Source organism: Lissotriton vulgaris, chromosome 7 (genome assembly GCF_964263255.1).
Source record: "Lissotriton vulgaris chromosome 7, aLisVul1.2, whole genome shotgun sequence".
Taxonomy (NCBI): Eukaryota; Metazoa; Chordata; class Amphibia; order Caudata; family Salamandridae; genus Lissotriton; species Lissotriton vulgaris.
In genome coordinates, this window is record NC_141695.1 from 859254363 (window position 1) to 859277349 (window position 22987).

Below are 22987 nucleotides of genomic sequence, written 5' to 3' on the forward strand. Positions count from 1 at the left end.
TATACGGAGTCCTGGGGGGGATATCCAAGATGAGCCACCGATTCATCACCTAATACAGTACCTGCATGTTATGGGCAGAGGCTCACACATTATACACTGGCTGGCACAGGCACTCCTCATGCACACACAAAGACCCACACAACCGATCAGGGACAAATGGGCAGCCCACCGCGGGAGGGACTGGACGGATAAGGAATGGAACCTGGTTCTGGCCAGCCCTGTGAACATCCCACGCAACTCCCGCTTCCGAACCATTCAGCTGTACATACTGCACCAGTACAGACAAAGTGGTCCCAGATGAAACACAAGTCACTAAACAACAATTAAATACATACAAGGATACTTATAACAGCATTGTTTTTAATCACAACGTGTAGTTAAAAAAAATGTCATAAAATTAAATACATAGTCAATCGCATTGAATGCCCCTAAAAGAAGGAAAAGGAGAGGGATGGTGCTGGACTGGTGAAAGTATAGAAACTAGAACATTGGTCACTAAGACCGAAATGTACCAACAGCTGTGCTAAATTAACACAATGGCAAACAAATAATTTTAAACTAGATCAATTAATCATGCCTCAAATAAAATCACAAATGATAAATGTGGAAGGAGGCTGAATGCAAACAGGAAGTGTCGACGTTTCGACCCAAGTGAATGCTTCTTGGGTTAACCCGTGTTGTTTACAGTACATACTGCACCAGGCGTACTTATCGCCAGACAGAATCAATAGATACTTCATGACCAACACCGCCGCCTGCCCCAGATGCGACCTGCTAGGCGCAGACATCTTGCATATGCTCTGGCACTGCCCATCTCTGGCCACATACTGGGGGGAGGTGACATCTCTACTGACACATAGCACAGGCCCGGGGTTACCTCACACGTGGGAGGCATGTGTACTTGGGCTATACAAGAGGACTAAACTAAATAAAACGCAAGCTCGGTTCTGGGATCTGGGCCTCATCACAGCCAAACGACTGCTCACTAGGCACTGGAAGAGAAGGGAACCACCGACCCCCGCACACTGGTATGCATCCTTCACTAACTGGGCTAGAGCAGAAGGCACGGCGCTACGCCGGGAGGAGATTGCGGGCTTGAGGCAGTTCCCGATCGCACAGCTCTGGGAGGATATCCTGGGGTCCCTAAAGAGGGAGGGCACGGCTAGAGGACTCACATAGAGACCGCTAAGATGGGCGGGCACAGCAGGAGTGGCAGCTTAGTGGACAGGGCTACACATCGCATCCCCCCTCCCCCCCCCGAGCGTGTCACCAGCCCTCAGGCGCGCAGGCTATTGACACAGCCAGCTACCCACACGAGGGCTCTCTAGCATGCGTCGACTCGAAACCTGCCCCCAGCACCTCCCCTCCGACACCGATCCCACGAGTACACTCCCCCCCCACCCCCCTCTTCACTCTTCACCCCTCACGTATTCCCATGTTTACGGTTTCGGACTCCTGCTTTCCAGCTGTAGCCATAACCCCCTTCCACGCCACATTAGAAAGATGCAACTGGCCACGTGTCCGGCCGCGAGACCGGGCGCGGGCAGCATCTTCCGAAACCGCAGCTAGGCTACACCATCCGTCTGCTAAGCGCACCACACACTAGGCCGACAACCAGTGAGGCCCTACTGCACACTAAGGCTGTCCTACATCAGGTCTAAGGCAAACTGTGCACACACACCAATAGCCCCCTGCTTCACTGGCACGTCCTCAGTGATCACTGCTCCGTTCAGTGGGTCTTGGTGCCGTGCACGCCGGAAGGGCACGAGGCAGCGCAGCTACGAAAAAAAATGGGACACACCGAAACGAACTGTTCTGTTTTGTTTGCAGAGTTAACGGTTTATTTATAGAAAAAATGAAAAATAAGACGTCACTTACAGGACTAATTGTGTGCTGAACAAGTGTGATAAGACCAAAATACCTGAAGACTAGCTCACTGAAGAAAAGTAAGGTACAATGGAGCACCTTCCCCTGTAAACCCTTACCCTCAAGATCCATCGCCTTGTTGCAGACGGCCCGCAGGGTTGTAGGCTTTGCTATATGTATTGCACCTTTGAACAATAATAAACGTCTTAAAAAAAAAAAAAAAATCAGTCTGGGCTACACACTGCAGGGTCACTCTAGGATGAATGTGGTCCCCACTGCTATGCAACATTTGTGGCTCCATTGACTGTGTTCATCTAGCCGCATGGGTGCAACATTTGTATTTATGCTAATGACACCTAGATCAAACTAAAGATCTCAGGCACTCTTAATGACAGGTCATAGTCTCCTATTGGTTCTAGATTTTAGGGCTAGTGTGATTAGATAGTGTTGGGGCTAGGGTTCCCATTGGCTGAAGGGGTCACCTGATTACTAGGGCTATAAAAGGCCAGGGTTAGAACGTCTCAGCCCGGGCGTCGAGGCTAAGGGCAGAGAGGACAAGGGCAGTTGCCTGTTCGAGACTGACCAGGGCCAGAAATGCTGCCCAATATACTTACCTCCTTTATGTATCTACATACTTTCAATGTACTTATTGATCTATATATTTATCACTTTCTTCTAATTTAGCATTTCAATGCACTACCCTATTTCTCAGCCTATACTTCGCTCAATATATCTTCTAGCCCAACCTTCTGACTCATCTAAAACTTCTTTCTACTACTCTTTCCAATGCACTACCCTATCTCTCATCCTATACATCTATCAATATATCCTCTACATCCACTCTCATTTATCCCAAACCCCATACCACTACTATGATTCCCAAAATAACCCTTTCTAGACTCTACTACCTTACCCCTCCTTGCATCATCTGACACCACTTTACTATACCAATCCCCTAAAAAAAACTTTCTAAACTCTTCCCTCTTTTCTACCTCTCCCCAACCCTTCTCGATCCAAATAACTGACTAACATATCCGCTACTAAAATTACTTTCATGCTTCACTATACTAATTCTACAATAATCCTGATGGGTTCCAGAGTAGCGTGCTACTTCAGCTTCAAAACCCCATCAGGTGTAGCAAGCGCTATATAAATACAAACCTCTTTCCCTCTTCTATCCCGCCACCTACCCTTCTCTACCCAAATAACTGAATAACATACCCACTACTCAAATTACTTCATATTTCACCATATTATTTCACCACAAATCCTTTATGGGCTTCCTGAATAGTGTGTGTCAACATCCCATCAGGGGTAACAAGCGTTATATACATACAAACCTTTTTCCTCCTCTATCCTTCTGCTGTCCTTCCGAATCCAAATAACTGACTAACCTATCCACCACTTAAAATGTACATGCATGTTTCACTATACTAATTCAACGCTTGCACTGGCCTAGATAACCTAGAAAAGCAATGATAACAAAACATCCATACAGAGGACCTGCTTCCGTGCATTCAACATCAAGAATGTTGAGTATGCATCATCTCAAACCGCCCCATGGAATGCCTGTACCTAGCTACCTCCCACCGTCAAAGGAACCAGGGGAGAGTTTGCATGGGATCTGGTTCCATCAGCTGGAGGAGTTTGCTCGAATCCTAAATCATTTGAACCACTGTTTTGACTGTATGGTTCCAGAGATATTTCTAATTAACGTCTAAGTCACCCGTTCCTCCAATCTGACCAGAGGTAATTGGTGCCACTGAGACTTGCTAAGGATGTCCCAAGTACCTGGGGGCATCCCATCAGCAGGAAATGTAAACTGCAACCGGTAGATTGTAAGTTCCAGGCACCCGTAGGAAAGGCATCTTTGGAACTCGTGGTGGGAACTATATTCTACTTGTCTCCATCACAAGCAAAGGGACCAGTTGGCCCCTGAATGCGAATAAATGCCCCAGATCCCTTGAACGGGCACCAGTGACAAGACTTTGCATGACCAAGGTCCTTACCAGGAGCACCCAATACTATTCATGTGGGGAGAAGGGGAGATGTGTTGTTTTAATTAAGGGTCTTGGATCAGGGCATTTGTATTTATTTTGAAGACAGCTACTACAAAAACAACTTTGGTATCTGTATATCTGCCACTTGGGTACCAGTATATTTTCTTGAATCCCACCATTCACCTCTATACGTTTCTAAGACACATGAACGCATCCAAAATCACTTTAGTCAATCCAAAGCATACTCCATTATGATAGCACTGGCCAACAAGCTTAACATGAAGTGAAATTCCAGTGTTCGGTGGAAGGAAGTTCTAGTTATTGAGTATTATCTATTGTGGCACACAGACCTGATTCTCTACTTTAATCCCCTCCACCTCTTGGAGTAAGCATGGAATTGCTGCACTTACTGTCCTGAGAGAGTTAAGTGTGTAAAGGGAGCCCATTGGCTATCCAATTTGGAGTGCAAATATACTGAGGCAACAGGACACTTTATAAATAACTAGGTACGGCCCAGGATCCTCAGACTGCCCCAGAACCTTAACAAAATGCCTCATGCTCTGGAAGACAGAGGGTAACGAGTGAAGCAAAAACACAAAGAAGCTAGAAGGAAAACTAGCAAAGTGGAGAAGCAGTATAAGTCACAGAAGAACAAGGAAGAGAGGAAAATGAGATGAAGGAAAGAGGAGACTGAAAGACAAAAGACAGGAAGTGATGGAGTTAAACGAAATGAGGGGAGGGAGAGTCAAGAGGGTGATGAAGGCAACCAGAGAGAAAAAGGTAGAAATTGGAGAAAAAAAGCAAATATGTGATTGAAAAATAAGACTGGGTGGAGGGTAGTATAAATAGAAGAAATGAGACATAGGTGTGGGAGAGTGGAAAGACTTAAAGGGTAAGTGGAAAGATTGATAGGATGAGAAAGTATGAGGGAGTAATAAGGAATCAGGCAACAAATATATGGAGAAATACATGGGGAGAGAATAAGGTTGAGGGAGAGATGCTCTTGACCATATGAGACCGCAACAGAGGTTTGCACATTCAGGGTTGAATCGGAATACCACAGTGCACAGTCACTCAACTCTCATGATCCAGCACAGCCTGGTCGCAGTGGGCCCAATCAGAGATGATTGTAACCACTAGAATCACCCAACAGCATTACCATTTAGAGGTCAGACACTTTGGGGCTTAACCTGGACGCTTAAAGCACACCCACGACTCTATTCCTCTACTAGGAGATGGTATACAGAAGGTAACCTCTCTTCCTGATCAAGCAAAAGATAAAATGTATCCTCAAAGAGAGATCTATCAGCCACTCACCTCTCGCATGATTTTAGCCCCTTTCTTGTCATTAAACTCAAGTTGAGCGAGTGCCTGGTCAATGGACATGCCCCGAATCTGCAAATATGAGGACAAGCATTTATTAGCAAGCTATTATAAAGCAACATACCAATCTGAGCACAACTTTCATCCACACTAAAGACAATACATAGGTGTTTCACTGCAAAAAATGTAGCTCGTTTTACACAAGATGGGACCCCAAGCAAGGAGATGATCTGGCCCTCCAAGCTGCACTAGGGTTTCATGAACCGGCCTGGGCCCTACAATGATTGCCATACAACTATCGCTCACCTGCCTTTCAGGTGTCTTACGCGTCATTTATTTAGAAACCAGTCAGGCTATTTGTTGCTTCCCATGGACGCAAGGAATACAGATCTCAGGAGAGATTTTACAATTCTTAATAAAGTAAATCAATTTTCCTAAGATCGAGTAGGCAGTGTTGAGTGTGGGAACGGACACCCAACTTACTAGCCTTGAGCTAAGGAATGTACCTCACTCTACACCCCTTGCACATAGCTTCTAAGGACCACCTACTGAAGTACATGGGTGAATGTATTTTGTAGAACACACAGCAAATCTCTAGGTGTTTGAGCAGATTTTCTTTAGCAGTTTTATATAGCGCGAACTCGACCCGAAGGTATTGGAGTGCCTTACATGAGCACCAGTTACGTTAAACAAGGACACATTCAAGTGATTTGCCCAGAATCACAGGATGTTGAGCCAACACCGAGGCTTGAACCTGCTTCCCCAGCGACAAAGTCGGCAGCTCTGGCCGTTACGCCACATCATCCCCCCAGATTGTAAGGTGCATATGGTGCTGGTCAGACAGACAGAAACCACAGCAAAATAAAGCGCTCCCCAATAGTTCATGTTACATTACAGCGCCTAGCGGTTACCAGCCCTGCTCAGGAAGGTCAAGGAGCATTACAGATTCAAGGTCATTTAGTATCAATATACTCTGCAAACCCACAGACTTCAGGGGGAGGGTAGGGGGAGAAGCAAGTGTGGCATTTGGGTCAACTGGATCTCGGATAGCCTGTAAGCCAAATGGGCAAACCAGTTACATACTACCGGCCTTGCTACTTGCTCACTAACGAGGCATGCTACACCATGCAGTCTCTTTTCACTACTTGCATACACAATCGAGAAATATGCACTGTGGCCCACAAGAGTGCAGAAATGTGGTCCTCCAGAGTCCAGACCATCGCGCCTCATTTTTTATCATTCAATGCCCCTTTAAGCCCCTCCCTACAAGAAATATAAATAAATAAACCACTCAAAACATCAGACTCTCTTGACTCATAAGAAAGTCTTGATACTGCAATTAAACACAAGCACACTTTGGAACTAGGTGAGGGAGACACATTTAATGACAGGCAATACTTTATCCTACCCACAAGTGTATCACCCTGCAAACTCCTTTGAAATAGAAACACAGCATCTTACCATTTTTGCCAAGTACCACATCTTATCTTTGCTGTATTTAATTTGCTTTCGGCAATGAAATATTTCCTGGGAAGAGAAAGGAAGATATTTTGAAGATATATATAAGGCTTTCAGCTGTGTGGTTATATACACGAGTGGCGAGTGAGCATTGTTATGAGGAGTGAGTCTAGGACAATGGCAGTACGATACAAACAAAAAAACGAATTATATATACACATTATTGTACATGGACTACTAGGAGTCGGGCAGGCAGCTGATCATCGACTAGAGTAGGCTGGTCCTCTTGCTTGGAGAGGCATAGTTTAGGAGGGAGTATCCCCAGGTCACAGCGTCCTAGTGATTTGTAGAAATGGAGAGAGATACAGTAAAGAAAGGATTCTTTCTTTATTTAAGAGACCCCATCACTCACCAACCTAGTTGGTGACATGCTTCATCATCGGGGTCCACCCAAGTAGCAGAGTGCCACTTGGTTGTGCTTCGACGCCTGTAACTACAGCGGAGCTGGGTTTTTTGAAAGTGTGAAAGCATTGTAAGTGAGTGAGTTAAAAATATCTTTGTTGTACTCTCTAAAAATGTTATTTGGAGTCACAAGACACAGTTAAAACCAAGTGAGATACTTATATTGGCTTAATTGACCAGGAAGTATCAGTGCTTTCGTGAAAATATGGTCAACATGTTTCAACCTTTAAAAATAATAGCGCAAGGTTTTCTTCAGGACCAGGTTTATGAACCAGGAGGTCTGCGCACGCTAAGGCGCACCCTACCCTGATTCACCAAATTGCCAGACCGTGTACTTACGATTCCGCACCCTTACAGCCTTTTTTGCAAGCAAAATAAATTTGGGGGAAACTAACTGAAGTTTCGCCCCATGGAGACCGTGAGGGAGCTGGTTATAGATGCATTGTCATATAACTGTAGAGCCCGTCGAAATACCTTCCGTGAGGACCCACTGCAGGTATTTCGACGGGCTCTAGACCAACAGTGAGTTTGAAATCAAGGAGTACATTGGTACAGGAGCAAGGTCTGCCACAGAAATAAGCAGTTGGCTACTAGTTTTTCACTCATCATACAGAGGCTGCAGACAGATCTTTACTTTTTCTCCCAAACACACCACTCAATACATACTCCTATAAAGTCCAGAGCTGAAGAGAGTTAAGGGAGGGTCAGACATGACAATTTGGCTCAGTAACTCTTAGTTAGCACAGGGTTCTCTGGTGTTAGCTTGCAGACCATGAGAATGAATCCCCAGGTTGCCAGGAATCTCCTGCGGTGCTTTAATTTCTGATAGTATGTCTAGGTTATTGCAATTAAGAAAATATATTTACAAATAAAACAAAATGATGCATTAATAGAAAGGACAAAGACACTTCGGTGCAATACTAATGTATCTTTTTTTCAGGAAGGAAAGAAGGCAAAAAAAGATTTAAACATAATGTACCCTTACAAAAAAAACCTGACCCTTTTCCCTTATAACTCAACAGCCAAATGTTAGCTAAAGTTTTGGCATTTGAAAAAAGACAAAACTTCAGCTCTCATCTAAAACGACCAGAAACACGTGTACTGCCTGAAATGGTTAAGCTCCCCACTGTGCCTCTGCAGATAGCGTGGCAGACCTCAATTCACCATTTGTCAGGGATAACAGAACTGACAAAACTGGTGAGCCAGTCTTAGGTCAGAGGTTCAATGGCTATGATCACCTTGCCAGTGCTCTCTTGATATTGTCCATCTGAGCACAGAGATTATAGAGTGGCAAAACTCTAGGTGCTCACGATTAGTGGCTAATAGTAGCAAATCGAAGGGACACGTTTCTTGTGCTTGATTATTACCCCACCAAGTTTAGTTATGCAAATTTCTCATTACATTCTATAAAAAATAACAACTGAATTGCGATTCGAATTCTACATACTATACCAAATGGACTGCATAGGATGATCACGACTGTGGATGCACACTGGGGCTAAAGGGTGGTCAGAGTTGGCTGGAAAGGCAGGCAGGAGGAGCGTGGGGAGCATGGCCAGGAGGTTTGCGGTGTACAACTTACTCTCAAAGCAGTCAGTGGGTGAGACATTGTATGGAGATGCTATGCACAGCATGGTTTAGTATGTGTATACTAGGACTGTGTGTGTATTTCGGAGTGCGCGCACATGGTGGTTGGCATGTACAACATGCTTGAGAATGTGACTGTGTCTGGGATATTTCAGAACCCGGCCGAGTATCTCAGAATATGGCTGAGGTATCTCAACCTGCAGTGTAGGGATTGAATAGTCTGGTGGAATTATCTTATACCTCGCTGCTGGATATACCAAGCATGCTGAATGATGTAGGGAGTGTGGCAGGTGGTGCAGAATGAGGCAGAGGGGGGTGCAGGTCATGGCTGGGCATACACGGAGTGATGGAGGGCATGCAGAGTGCGATAAAGGGCGTGAAGCAAGTTGAGAAGGGTGTGCAGAGCATGGCCGGAGTTGATCAGAGCACTGCGGTTGGTGTGCTGGGAACTGTGCAGTGTGTGTGTGCAGTGTATCATGGTTAGCTTGCAGCGGAGGTGTTGCAGGTAGACAAGGCATGGCTAGAGTTCAGCAGGGTTGCATGCCTTGATTTATGTGTGTAGTGTGTATCTCAGTTATGTGTGTGAGGCGGGAGCCATGAAGGGCGGGGCTGATGGGTAGCAGCTCATAGTTAACAATGTCTGAGGGTGTGTAGAGACAGTGGAGGAGAACAGGATGACTCGCTGCATGCAACAAAAATTAATAGAGGGGTCAGCGCCTAAAAATACAGGTGCAAAGATGCCAGTGGACTACTGTTGGACTGACAAGGCATGAATAGTATGTAAGTGAAGCGGGGTGTCCAGTGTGTGTCTTATTGTTTGCAGTCTGTGGGCTGAGGCTTGCTGAGCTAGGGCTTTATATATGCCATGGCGGGTGATCCGGTGTCCAGTCAGGGGGCAGAGATTAGGACTTCCACCACTCTGGTGGAGGACAAGCGGTCATATTTAGAGATCCCCGCCTCCCTCACTGTGAAAGGAGGTACCACTGCGGGGGTTCCTTTTCACAGCAGCGGAGTTTGCCATGTTCAAAGCACCCTCTCAGCAAACCATTTTATTTTCAAGTAATAAAATCTCAAAAGGCGAGTTTGTTTCTTGAAAACAAAACTAATGTTCTTGATGCACCAGGAGCTTTTTTCGTGCACGTTGGGACCAATAGTCATTATTGCTAGCCACACAGGGACAGGGAAAATGAATGGCAGTCATCCTGCTTTAAAAAGGGAGGGATTACCTTCACTGTGACGTGACCCTGTTGTTTTGCTTCCGATGGGTCAAGAGTTGCCACCAGAAGAGCCAATGGAGGCTCTGCCGGCGACTGCTCAGCATTTTCCTGAACTCTATATAGAGTGGGGAACCCACAAGTTTTTGTCGAAGTTGGAGAACTCCAATTTTATAGCGTTGGTGAGCATGAAAGTGCACAACACAGTTAAGAACAAACAAGAGACGGATGATGCGCAAATGATGACTGCATGCTCCACCATGTGCAGTCTGTCCCTGAGGGGCTGCCTAGAATCTCAAATGTATTTTGCAAGGTGCTTGAGGGACTACGTAGAATATCAAGGGTAGTGTGTTAGGTGTGTAAAGCATCTAAGAGTGTGTAGCACATGACAAAGGAAGCGCGTTGAAAGGTGAAGTGTGACGTAGGGTAGAGGCGGTGCAGAACTTGTTAGAGATGGCAGGTGGGATGCAGAGCATGGTGGAGACCATGCAGATCATAGGGTGGGCAGAGCATGGAAGAGAGAGGGCAGAGTATGGAGTAGTGTGGGCAAAGTATGCACACAGACGAACGGCAATGTCTACAGAGACCATAGACAAGACTATATGAGGGAAAACAGCCTTTACAAAGTGGTCGGAACCACGCATTCCCTAACAATGCAGGCTTTACAATGCATGCCTTTACCACTAAAGCTTTTACAACGAGATTGCCCTTATCACGAACATTTAAGTATTTCACAGGTAAGTAGAATATATATATTATATATATATATATATATATTTATATATATATACACACACATACACATGCACACACACACACACACACACACACACATACATGCATACAGGGCACGAGTCGGGGGTACACGCGAATGGATGGTGTCCACCCACTATCTTCACAAGGTGAACACCGTCCACCCAGACAAGAATTTGGGCCTCAGTGAACTTGTCCCGGTGTAACTGCCAAACACCAGGAAACGTTCAGCAGCACCTGCCCTTTGTCTGCTTTTTATCTGCAACAAGCAATAACATGCAGGCGGGAACAGGGATTTCTTATTTAAGACTCCTGCTGGCCCCATATCAAAGGCCGAATTTGAGGGGTCATAGGGCCTCCTTTTTTTGTTCGAGTCTCCTGGCTGGAAGCAGTCAGGAGCATCACACCTGATGCAAATGAAGTGGAGGGGAAACAAAGGCTCACACCTTGTTAGCACTTTGCACATACTTAAGAGAGGCAGCTTTTCACTTTGTTCAGTCCCTGTTTAGGAGATATGCATGGACTGGAAGAATGTCAGCTGTGTTGGTCTTTCCCAGTATTTACACAAAGCAAATTGCATTTATATAGAGAACTTACCACACCTGAGGAGGGGTTGAAATAATTTAATTACCACTATTTTTTTTGTATAGCCCTACTAATCCCAATGCAGGGTGTCAGAGCGCATTTTATCAACGCGTGCATATTACATGTACAATAAAATATATACGTTTGTAAATTAATGTACAGGATGTGTTACATAAAACTGGGGGATTGCAAGGTGTAGAAGTCACATATCATCTTCCATAGCTCACAGTGCTATTATCCTCGCGATGCGCTCAAACATACACATAATAGACATGCTAAACATATATGTGAGGGCTTTAGATCTGATGTCACTTCTTGTGATGCCACTTCCTGTAAAGTCTAGCTTGTGATGCCACTTTCTAGGATGTCAATTCTTGTGATGCTATGTGTGATGTCATGCGCCGCGATGTCACGTGCATACTGCCTAGCTTGGTTAGTCCCCTGCCTAGCTTGGTTAGTCCCCCACTTCTTTTTTTAGTGGAGGGGGGGGGGGGGGTAATGGGTGTGTGTGTATATATAAGCGTTGCGATTGGTCTGAGTGCTGTGACATGGCGCTCAACCAAGGGCTGTAGGTGTGGGCATGTTCTCCATGCAGGCTGTAATGCAGCCTGCATGGAGAAGAGGAGAAGGAGAAGAGGAGAGTGTGCATGACTGTTCGGGCGGCCTGAGAGGGCCGACCAAACAGTCATTGCGCACTTGGGAGTGGGCATACCACTCCTCCCCCGCCCAGCTCCCTGACAGAGTAGCCCTACTCGCCCACAAAGGAAACATAAAATGATAATAACTTACAGTTATTATCATTTTATATTTCCTTTCCACTGCTCAAAAGCAGTGAGGCAATGGTCCTCCGCCAGAGCGGAGGAGTCGCCACTGGGGTCTAACACTCGCAGCCAGTGCTAGCCCTAGAACTGGTCGCACACGGTGCAACAGTCTTTTTGGTGCCTCCTCCACCATTTCCTCCTTTTCCATAAATTCCCTCATTACCACTCACCAACAATGCACCTCATCTCTCTTTTTCTGACAAACAGTTAATTTTCTGTGTAGCGCTACTCATAGTTTACTCACACTCAGGTCTGTGATCTGCATGGTACACATTCTTTGTAGCAGGCACACTAACCCTCTGCACTGTGTGGGTGGCAGGAGTGCCCATGTAGGTGCACGGTGAGCAATGTGACGGTGTGAGAGTAAGGTAAGAGGAGTGACTGCAGGGTGAGTGAGGTGACCATATGATTTTGGGTGCAGATGTAAGTGAAGAGTGGGACGAATTCATGCATGGTTAGTGATGGGCTTATTTGAGTGAGATTGCAGATTGATCAGTGAGGGGGACAGCTGAGTGTAGTGTCACATGAGTGCAGGGTGAGCAGTGTACTCGTGGGACTGCAGGGTGAGGTACAGGGTACACAGCGCAAGTGCTTTGTGAGTGCAGAGTGACCACTGTGAGTGCAAGGTGAGCGGGTAAAAGGTGTGAGTGCATGGTGATCAGTGTGATTGCATTGTGATCGCTGTGAGTGCAGGGTGAGCGTGAAAGTGAAGGGCGAGAATGAGGAGTGTGTCTGGGAATGCACCCTGCATTGAGACAACACAAAGTAATTCTGCATGTCATTAACGGCGGCGTAGGGTTTAAGATACATGGGCGGAGGGTCCATCTACGCTGCCTTTGTGGACCTTAAGTCCGCTTTTGATCTTGTGCCTAGGGCAAAGTTTTGGGCTGTCCTGGGTAAGTTAGGATTGCCGTCCGAACTGGTAAGATTGCACGAGGGCAATTTTGCTAAAGTGAGGTGGGGGAGACAGGGGCAGGTGACGGACAACTTTCCCGTAACGCGGGGTGTCCGCCAGGGGTGCGTTTTGGCACCGACCCTTTTCCTACTATTTATTAACCAGGTGGTGAAGTTTTTTGCAGACACCCCAACTGATGCACCCACATTGGGCGGGACTAAATCCCCATTGCTCATCTTTGCTGATGATACATTACTCCTCTCCAAGACACGTAGGGGCCTTCAAATGGCAATTAACAGATTTGAGGATTTTTGTAAATTAAATGATCTGCAAATAAATGTGAGCAAGACTAAATTCATGGTTTTAACTAAACATCGCCCCATTAAAAGCCACGTTAGCATGAATGGAGTCGACCTTGAACAGGTGGATGTCATGATCTATCTTGGAGTGACTCTAGACTATCGCCTACGCTGGAAGCCTCAGGTTGATGCTCTCCCCTTAAGATTTGTACGCCTTACGGGATGCTTAATCCAGGAGCAAAGAATGTCTTTAACCAAAAGGGTATCACCTGCACTAAAGATTTATGAAGCAAAAATTAGTTCTGCCATCTTGTATGGGGCTGACCTGTGGGGTTTTATGGACCTAACCCCCTTGGTAAGAGTCCAAAATAAATTCTTGCGCAAACTGGTAGGATTACCCCAATCCACACTAATAAAACCTCTTCTGTTGGATATGGGTTGTAAGCCGATAAATGAGATGGCACAGTACCGGCTGGTAGCATTGTGGAGACGGATTTGGACGTCGTCGGATCTAACCCTTTTTGCCAATGAACTCGCGGAAGTGAGATCAATCTTGGGTTCTGGTAATATTCCATGGCTCCGTGAGGTGAAATTAATCTTGGAAAGTATGGGACTTAGCCAATTGTGGGCTAACCCGTGGTCTACTGCTTTCCCCCCTAAACAAGAATTTAAAATGCTCTATTGGGCATCTGTTAGATACCAATCTGTTGTGCTGTCAGATGCAGCCACCCTAACGGGTAACCTCCTCCTCAGCCCGACCCGCCTCCCAGCTGAACCGCCCTCGCCCCTCCCCTTCCTCTGTCCATTAATGTCAGATGGTCCCACGCGCAGCGTCCACGCGCTACGTACACGCCGAAGGTGTGCCAAAGGTAAGCCCGTCTACGCCCGTCCGCGCCTGGACCGCGCCCAGCGCCAGACCGCCCCTCGCGCTGCCCAGCCCTCCCGCATTACCTACGATGCCACCACCCTCCTAGCCCTTAACCCCGGTCGCGCCCCCAACTGCGTCCAAGCCGCTCCTGGACACACCCATGGACCTTTCTCCTGCTACTCCTGCAAATTTAGCGGCACCGACAACATCTCCGCTACAACCACACCACAGATTCCCGACCCCAACCACCTACATTGCATCCTTCTCAACACCCGATCGGTGCACAGGCACGCCATTGACCTATGGAACCTACTAGACTGCTTCTCTCCAGACGTCGCCTTCCTAACAGAAACATGGATGAACGCTTCCTCCTCACCAGACATCACCATTGCCATCCCTGAAGACTATAAGATCACCCGCAAAGACCGTACCAGCCACACAGGAGGAGGAATCGCTATCGTTCATAAGAAATCAATCCGCATCTCAACTAGCTCTGACGCCAACCTCACCAACTCCGAACACCTTCACTTCCAGATCCACATCGACCCCAAGACCACACTCAGAGGCACTCTCCTCTACAGACCACCAGGACCTCGCGCAAAATTCAGTGAAGACATCACGGACTTCATCACCCCACACGCGCTCCCCTCCAAAGACTACATCCTTCTGGGAGACCTCAACTTTCACCTCGAAAAGACCAACGACCACAACACCGCCACCCTCGTGGACAACCTCGCCAACCTCGGACTTAAACAACTAGTCACTTCCCCCACCCACATCGCAGGTCACACACTCGACCCCATCTTCACATCCAGCAATCATGTCTCCTTCAGCCACACTACGGATCTCCTATGGACCGACCACAGCTGCGTTCACTTCACCTACAACAAGCCGAAACCCATCAACCACTCCCAACCTACCCTGCAAAGAAACTGGAACAAAATCACCACGGACCAAATCTCCGCATCGCTCCTTCGAAACTCCCCAGCCCTCTCTTCTAACGCCAACGAAGCCGCCGCCAACCTCACCCTATGGCTATCCAACACCGCCGACACCTTAGCCCCACTGAAAAAACGTCAAAGCAAACCTGGCAACAAGAAAGCCTCATGGTTCAACGATGATCTCAAGAAGTCCAAGAAACTCTGCCGCTCCCTTGAAAAGGCCTGGAAAAAAGACCCAACCACCAGCACCAAGGACGCCTTCAAAAGCGCCACCCGCACTCACCACCAACTGATCCGAAAAGCCAAGAAAACAGCATTCAAGGATCGACTTGACAACAACGCCCACAACAGCAAGGAACTTTTCAACATCGTCAAGGAATTTTCCAATCCCTCGGCCAACTCCAACGACATCACCCCCTCTCAAACCCTCTGCGACTCCCTAGCCTCTTTTTTCCACAACAAGATTGCAGACATCCACAACAGCTTCGACAACCAACCCGGAAACCAACCCACCCTACCATCCGCTGACCATCGTCCCCCCGTGAACACCCTTAACGCCTGGAACCCAATCTCCACTGAGGACACCATCCACCTGATGAACTCCATCCACTCAGGATCCCCCACAGACCCATTCCCTCACCACATCTTCAACAAAGCAGACTCCGTCATAGCACCGCACCTCCGAGACGTCATCAACTGCTCCTTCAACTCCGCCACCTTCCCGGAAGACTGGAAACACGCTGAACTCACCGCCCTTCTGAAAAAACCAACAGCCGACCCCACCGAACTCAAAAATTACCGCCCCATCTCGCTTCTTCCATTCCCGGCCAAAGTCATCGAGAAAGCCGTCAACAACCAGCTCGCCGCCTTCCTCGAAGCCAACAAATCCCTCGACCCCTCACAATCTGGCTTCCGAGCAAAACACAGCACTGAGACCGCCCTCATCGCAGCAACAGACGACATTCGAACTCTACTGGACAATGGAGACACAGTCGCCCTCATCCTCCTCGACCTCTCTGCAGCATTCGATACAGTCTGCCACAGCACCCTTCTACAACGCCTCAATAACATCGGAATCCAAGGAAAAGCACTTGAATGGATCACCTCGTTCCTCATCGGAAGAACCCAGAAAGTCCGCCTTCCTCCATTCAAGTCCGAGGCCTCTGAAGTCATCTGCGGCGTACCTCAAGGATCCTCACTCAGCCCCACCCTTTTCAACGTATACATGAGCCCCCTCGCGGCCATCGCACGCCAACACATCCTCAACATCATCTCTTACGCGGACGACACTCAACTGATCCTTTCTCTCACCAATGACCCCAGCACCGCCAAAACTAACCTACACGAAGGAATGAAAGAAGTTGCCGAATGGAAGAAACAAAGCCGTTTGAAACTGAACTCAGACAAAACAGAAGTCCTCATCTTAGGTACATCCCCCTCTGCTTGGGACGACTCCTGGTGGCCGGAAGCCCTCGGAAAAGCACCCATCCCGACAGACCACGCACGGAACCTTGGCGTCATCCTGGATTCTTCACTCTCAATGAACAGACAAGTCAGTGCCGTATCCTCTTCCTGCTTCAACATTCTCCGCATGCTCAGGAAAACATTTCGCTGGATCCCCTCCGAAACAAGGAAAACAGTCACCCACGCTCTGGTCACGAGCCGACTGGACTACGGAAACACCCTCTACGCAGGTACCACCGCTAAACTCCAGAAGAAACTCCAACGAATCCAAAACGCCTCAGCCAGGCTCATATTAGACATCCCACGCAACGAACACATCTCTGGTCACCTTAAAGACCTCCACTGGCTACCCGTCAATAAAAGGATCACTTTCCGACTGCTTACCCACGCACACAAATCACTCTACAACATCGGACCAGATTGCCTCAACTCTCGACTGTCCTTCTACACTCCCTCCCGCCAACTACGTTCTTCCAGCCAAGCCTTCGCCACTGTACCTCGCATCAACAAGACCACCATGGGAGGCAGATCCTTTTCATACCTGGCTGCTAAAACATGGAACTCACTCCCCGCTTACCTTCGCCTCACCCAGAACCACCTAGCGTTCAGAAAGCAGCTTAAAACATGGATATTTGACAAATAATCCTCCTCCCCTTCCTAAGCGCCTTGAAACCCTCTGGGTATGTAGTGCGCTATACAAATTTCATGACTTGACTTGACTTGACATTCTTGGTGCACAAACTGGATCCCCTATTGGAGAACTACTGGGATGTTATTACCAGGAGTTTGTACAAAAAATTATACCATCAGTTTAGAGTTGGGTCTCTGCCAGTAAGGTCCTTTTCCAAGAAATGGCATGGCAGTTCAACTCAGCACTGCCCCTGGTGTAATGATCAAAAGGAGAGTGTGGGTCACTTTTTCTTTGCTTGTCCTGCCTATTCAGCCCCAAGGAATAAATGGATTAGGCCCATTTGTTGTCAGATGAATATTGCAGAGGCACTGTGGGCTCTAAGAACAAATACCTCAGAGATTGTGATCATAGGTGTAGCAAAGTACCTAGGGTGGGCTTGGGTAATCAGAGCTAGACACCTTCATGTATCTTGATTATCAATTTTAATTATGGGTATTTTTTATACTGCGTCTTTAAAATCACTGTTTAATCTTTTTTTTTAAATGATGAACTGTTTTGGAAGAAAATATGATGTTTTGAATTATATGTATGTAAGATCTGGTTTTATTCCTTTTATGTAGACTGTCTTTTATGATGTAAAAATCGAAATAAAGACGTGTGAAACTGATACAAGTTAAACTATTGCTATTATGGCATTAATCAGGGATTGAGGGTGGAGGACATAAATTATGTGCTGATCCTGCAACAAACTTCCAGTCTTATGATTAGGGTTGCCAGCTCATTGCCAGACGATACAAAAAGAAACAGTCGCCTAAAGCTGTATCTTCAGCACTTATCTGTGCATACTTCGAACAGCAAATATTAATAGAAAACACTTTTAATTGTGTTCTAGGGCTGCCTGAATGATCCATGACTGATATCAAAAGGGAACAAAGACAGAAAAGTCACATTACAAATGAATATTTATCTTATATTGGAGACATATATCTCACTATCACCAATTTGGTCCATGACAATGTGACAATTCAATTGGTGCTGGTGTCGGTGTCTTGATCACCAAAAGAATTATACGCTGCACTCCAGGAGGGTAATGTATTAATTTCTATTTCTTAGTGACCCATATTGCCACCAACACACCACCACTGATGCGTTTCGACCACAAGGTGTGAGTGAGGTTTTTTTTTTTAATCAAACGTATTCTAAGGGTTTTATAGACAGCACTGTGGGACCAAAACACCCTGGTACATGGTCTACCAAATAAAGAAGGGAGCTCACCGCTGGTCTCCTGGGTTCCTCTGGAGTCTGTGGAGGGTACACTGTTTTGTTTTTCATCTCCCAGTTCCTGCTTCTCTCCACTGCAGTGCTTGTGTGAAACTGGGAAAGCTGAGAAACATTGCAGGAGGCCAATAATCTGCAAAAACAAAGCATTCACATAAATAACAGTCACAGGTCACCCATCACCAGCACAACAACTACCACCAGCAGCACAATACCAGCCTCCTTCTAGAAAGCAGAAGCTTTCCTATGGTTGAATAGGTGGTTTCAAACCCCAGAGCTGAACTTCTTCTAGACACCAGCGCACCACATTCATCAGTACCATGAAGCCCATCAGAAGAATAGTGCTACCAAAGGTTCAGTCAACAGCATAACTACAGCCACCACCAGCACAATGCCCTCGGGTCTTTCAGTAGTATGGTGCCAAAACGCTGCACAGCATTAATCACTAACATAACAACGACCATCTGGACACTGTTAAGTAGTAACATACACAAGGAAGTTGCTGGCTAAGGGAGCAGGAGAGTAAATATAGTCAAATAAAAAATTAAAACTCACCGAGACCTAGACACCCATGTCAGCATCCTATGCAGCAATGGCCATCCTGCAAGATGAAGAAACGTTTAAGCTATTCAGGTTTACATCTTCAGTGTATCCTATATTGTACAGTCTAGAGGGATCAGAGCACCAACTTGTAATACTAAAGCTCCACACCCTCAACCTTGAGAAACTAGACCCCTCATGTCCAAAGTACTATGTAAAGTAAGAAGAGAGGCAATAACCCTTTATTTGCTTTCCTGCTATCTCTCCTATCCGCCTATCATCACTGCCAACTCCATTCCTTGCTCTGCCTTTGTACTTGTCTGCTCCACATCCTGTCCAGATTCAGTCTTTTCACTCTCTAATTCAAAAGCACTTTTTTCACTTGCGAACATCACCAATAAGAAGTTGAACAGAGGAGAATTTGCAGTCCGAAAAAGGTTTTCTTTCTGACTTTCAAAGTAAGTAGAAAGTAAAAAGTGATTATTAAAAAGAACAAAGGATATGCATGTAAAATAATTGCAGTTCTAGGTCTAAACATTGGGTCTGTCCCTTCTGAGGAGGCGCAGTAGAAACAAGCATTTGCAATGTAACGGTCTCGGCTTTAGTTAAGCTTAAGCAATTCCGATTGTAATTAGGTAGCTTTTTGCTTTGCTTTTATTATTGTTTTTTTAAACGTTTATGTACATACTATGCATATGTATGTATATGTATTGATGCATTAATAGTAGTATTTATTTAAATATGCAGATGTTTATATCGGTTTGTGTGTGTGTCTATATATACATATATGCACCAGCCATTCCAACCACTTCCGTTTGTGCAGTGAAGCAGGAACTCAGACCGACCACAGCGTATTCAGGCAAGGTAAAGTTTTATTTTTGTTCTTTCACAGCCAGCAAGACGCGTTTCGGGCCCTTGATCACATATATATCATATATATATATACACATCATATATATATATATATATATGCACACACATGTATCTGCATGTTATGTACATGAAAGTTTTACAAACACTAATGAAAGTAAAGCTAAAGAGCCACCTGTTTACAAATAGAATTGCTTTAAGTGTAATAAAGATGAGACCTATTGCATTGACCCTGCAGGGCGGCTGCAACAATGCGGGCCAGAGCAACCCGTCATTAAAAACAGAAGGGCGAAATACTGAAACAATGTGCGATAGTCGGGACAGGCCTTCCCATCATGTGTTGCACTTTTCACACACTGAATCCATATCGCGATACTGCTGTGTGTTGGCGCCGCCAACCTGTTCTTCCAGACATGCCCGAAGCTGCCAAGAACTGCTGGGAGTTCAGGCAAGAAACTGTGTCCGGGTTTGAAAGGATCATGCATCGTGCACAGCTCTCGTGTGGGGCGCCTCGAGGTACATACAGAGGCACAGATTGCAGGCCCGCAGTTCTCACCACCAAGTGTGGTACCAAAGTGCAGTGCAATATTATAAAGCGCGTAGCTGCACTGCACCATAAGTACATCCATTTAGCACAGGAAACATCACCGACCCTTGAAAAAAGTCATCTTGTATAGCGCCCTGATGTACAGCAGCAAAACGTGCAGCACCCGCCATGCTACTAAGCGGTACACGTCACATCACCAAACACAAAGTGCAGCGCCACATGGCATAGAGTCTGTGCGTACCCAGCATAACTTGTAGCACAGCGGTGTTCAGCAGCTTAATACGCACCAACAAACGTTACAGCACAACAAAGTGCAGCGTAATCTTTTACAGCGCCACTGTACACCAGTGCACGGTGACACGCTACATCATTGCTGCACTGCACGTTATCCTCGTGTGCAACACAACACACCACATTCTGCAGAAGCACCAAACGCACTGCGTGCAACAACCTACCGCAGCGCCCTACAGCGGAGCAATCCCTTCAAAAAGAAAGACGCGTGTGGGGTCCCGCGGTGCACGCCCAACAATGCACAAGTGGGGCGCGAACACTGCGGCACTGCACATCAGCGAAGGCTGAAGCACGCATGGCCACCGCCCAGGCCTTTGGGCAGCGACCGTCGGTCGCCAGCGCAAGGTTCGAAACATGGCCCAAAAGGCAGGATTTCTGAAATCTTCATGTAACTGTAGTGAAAAAACGTGAAGAGGAAAAAAAGAGCGATTGACGAGTTGATAGAGGAGGAAGGAAGCTAGGCCAGAGTGAGCCCAGAGCGTCGCATCATGAAAATATGCGGAACAGCAGCAGAGTTCCAGTGAGATGGGCAACTAAATGACCTGTAACATCGCCACAAAGTCTCTGAACTATACAATAAAGCGCTATAGAGGTGAATGTTATAGGATTGACCATTAACGGACGGAGCCAGGTGAGGGTGGGAGATGCGCCCCGGTCCTAGGACAACCACAAATCAAAATATGAGGGCCAAAAAGAAACTCTTCTGTCCTAGAAGAGCCACACAAATCAGAAGCAATGCCACTTAAATTCGCCATAAAATGATTTTCAGCTACGTTGTGTCCGTCCCCCCTAATATTTATCTACATAATGCCGGAGGTCCACCCCACACAGCCGGACGCACCCGTGCTGTGCGCCTCTTCCAAGCCCGGTGCACAGCCTTCTACTGTGTGATCTGCGGCAGGAGTTCCACACTCACGCCTTGCATGAAACCCACAATTCGGTCCAGCACGCAGGGATTTCTTTTCACGAAGCTGCACACGCTCTTGTGAGCTGTTCGACAGTAGGACTGGGTCTGCTTGTTTATTGTGCAGTGGGGGTTCGAATCTTTCCCCTACTACGCTCCCTGTCCCTTACAATACACATTAGTTGCAACGCTACTCTCGATTGTCAAGCAGCAATCCAACAGCGCGCAATGGGTCAGAATCTATACTACTATTATAAAGAGAGAAATGTGTCCTTTGAGCCAGGTAAACTCGAAAAGTACACAACCAATCGCAACACCCAATACAGCGTTGGAAAGGGGGGGGGGGGTCCTGTAGATGGACATAGGCTATAAAAAAAATAAAAATAAACGTTATTTAAAAAATAAACAAAAAAAAAGTAGTCCCTAAAAAGTAGCGCCGGCTGTGTGAGCAAACAACGTGGACGTGCGTGCTGACATCATCTAGCACGGGGAGGAGCGGCGGACAGCAGCGGTGAAGTCGGGCTGAGATAGATGAAGCGCGGGGAGGAGCGGAACATGTGCGGCTGACTGAAGCAATGGGAGGAGGCGGAACGAGGAGCGGTGAAGTCGGGCTGAGATAGGTGAAGAGTGGGAGCGCTGGGAGGAGGCGGAACTTGTGCGGCTCAGTGAAGTGCTGGGAGTAGGCGGAACATGTGCGGCTAAGTGAAGCGCGGGGAGGAGTGGCCCGTTAGCGCAGGGAGGAGCGGTGAACTGTGTGCGGATGATTGGGGGCCATGAAGGTGGCGGTTCGGCTGATTGGGGGCCCTGAAGGTGGTGGTTGCGCTCCAGGGGACCCCGGGACAACGTCGGGACAGGCTGCGGCCCTGAAGCAACCTTTTGCTCCCGGACAACTTCGGGGCGGGCTGCTAGTATTGAATAAATTGTTCAAGTGGTGTATGTACCTCGTCCAAACCATGTGAGCGTGTATGCATTGTGTACAGTTCGTGTGCCCACAAAGTACTTGTTTCGACATGGACAGCTGTTTTGTGTTTTTACCAATGTAGTGAAAGGGTGTTTAAAACAGAATTATCGCAACAGGGTTATGGGAACGTTTGATGGACGCCTTTCGTTACTGATCTGCCTGCACGCAAAAACATAGCAGTACAAAAGGGGCTGGTGATGAACGGAGCATCTGAACCAAACAAACACTCACACCTAGTCAACAGATCTGGGTTTAATCCATCACCGTTCTTTAGCCCACTCTGCCACCCTAGTTCAGACATGGCCATATGCAAATCAGTCTGACCCTCATGGGAACAGTCCAGCTCGATCTGCCAAGCCATGCCTTCCCTGGACCGGAAACAAGCTTCCTAGGACCGGTTTCTGGCATTCCAGCCGTCTTCAGCCAGTC

General features: G+C 46.9%; 1 protein-coding gene across 2 annotated transcripts in view; it reads right to left on the reverse strand.

The window, feature by feature from the left end:
- The window catches only part of MRPL22 (mitochondrial ribosomal protein L22), a 106601-nt gene that overhangs the window by 47386 nt on the left and 36228 nt on the right, over positions 1-22987 (reverse strand). Inside the window, exons 2-5 of one of the 2 annotated variants that reach the window (XM_086931241.1) lie at positions 19001-19046; positions 18443-18578; positions 6651-6716; positions 5184-5261 (exon numbers count right to left, since the gene is read on the reverse strand). In XM_086931241.1, the coding sequence (XP_086787367.1) occupies positions 5184-5261; positions 6651-6716; positions 18443-18578; positions 19001-19046 (326 nt within the window). The remainder of the gene's footprint in view (positions 1-5183; positions 5262-6650; positions 6717-18442; positions 18579-19000; positions 19047-22987) is intronic. The other variant, XM_086931242.1, reaches the window with a different exon arrangement.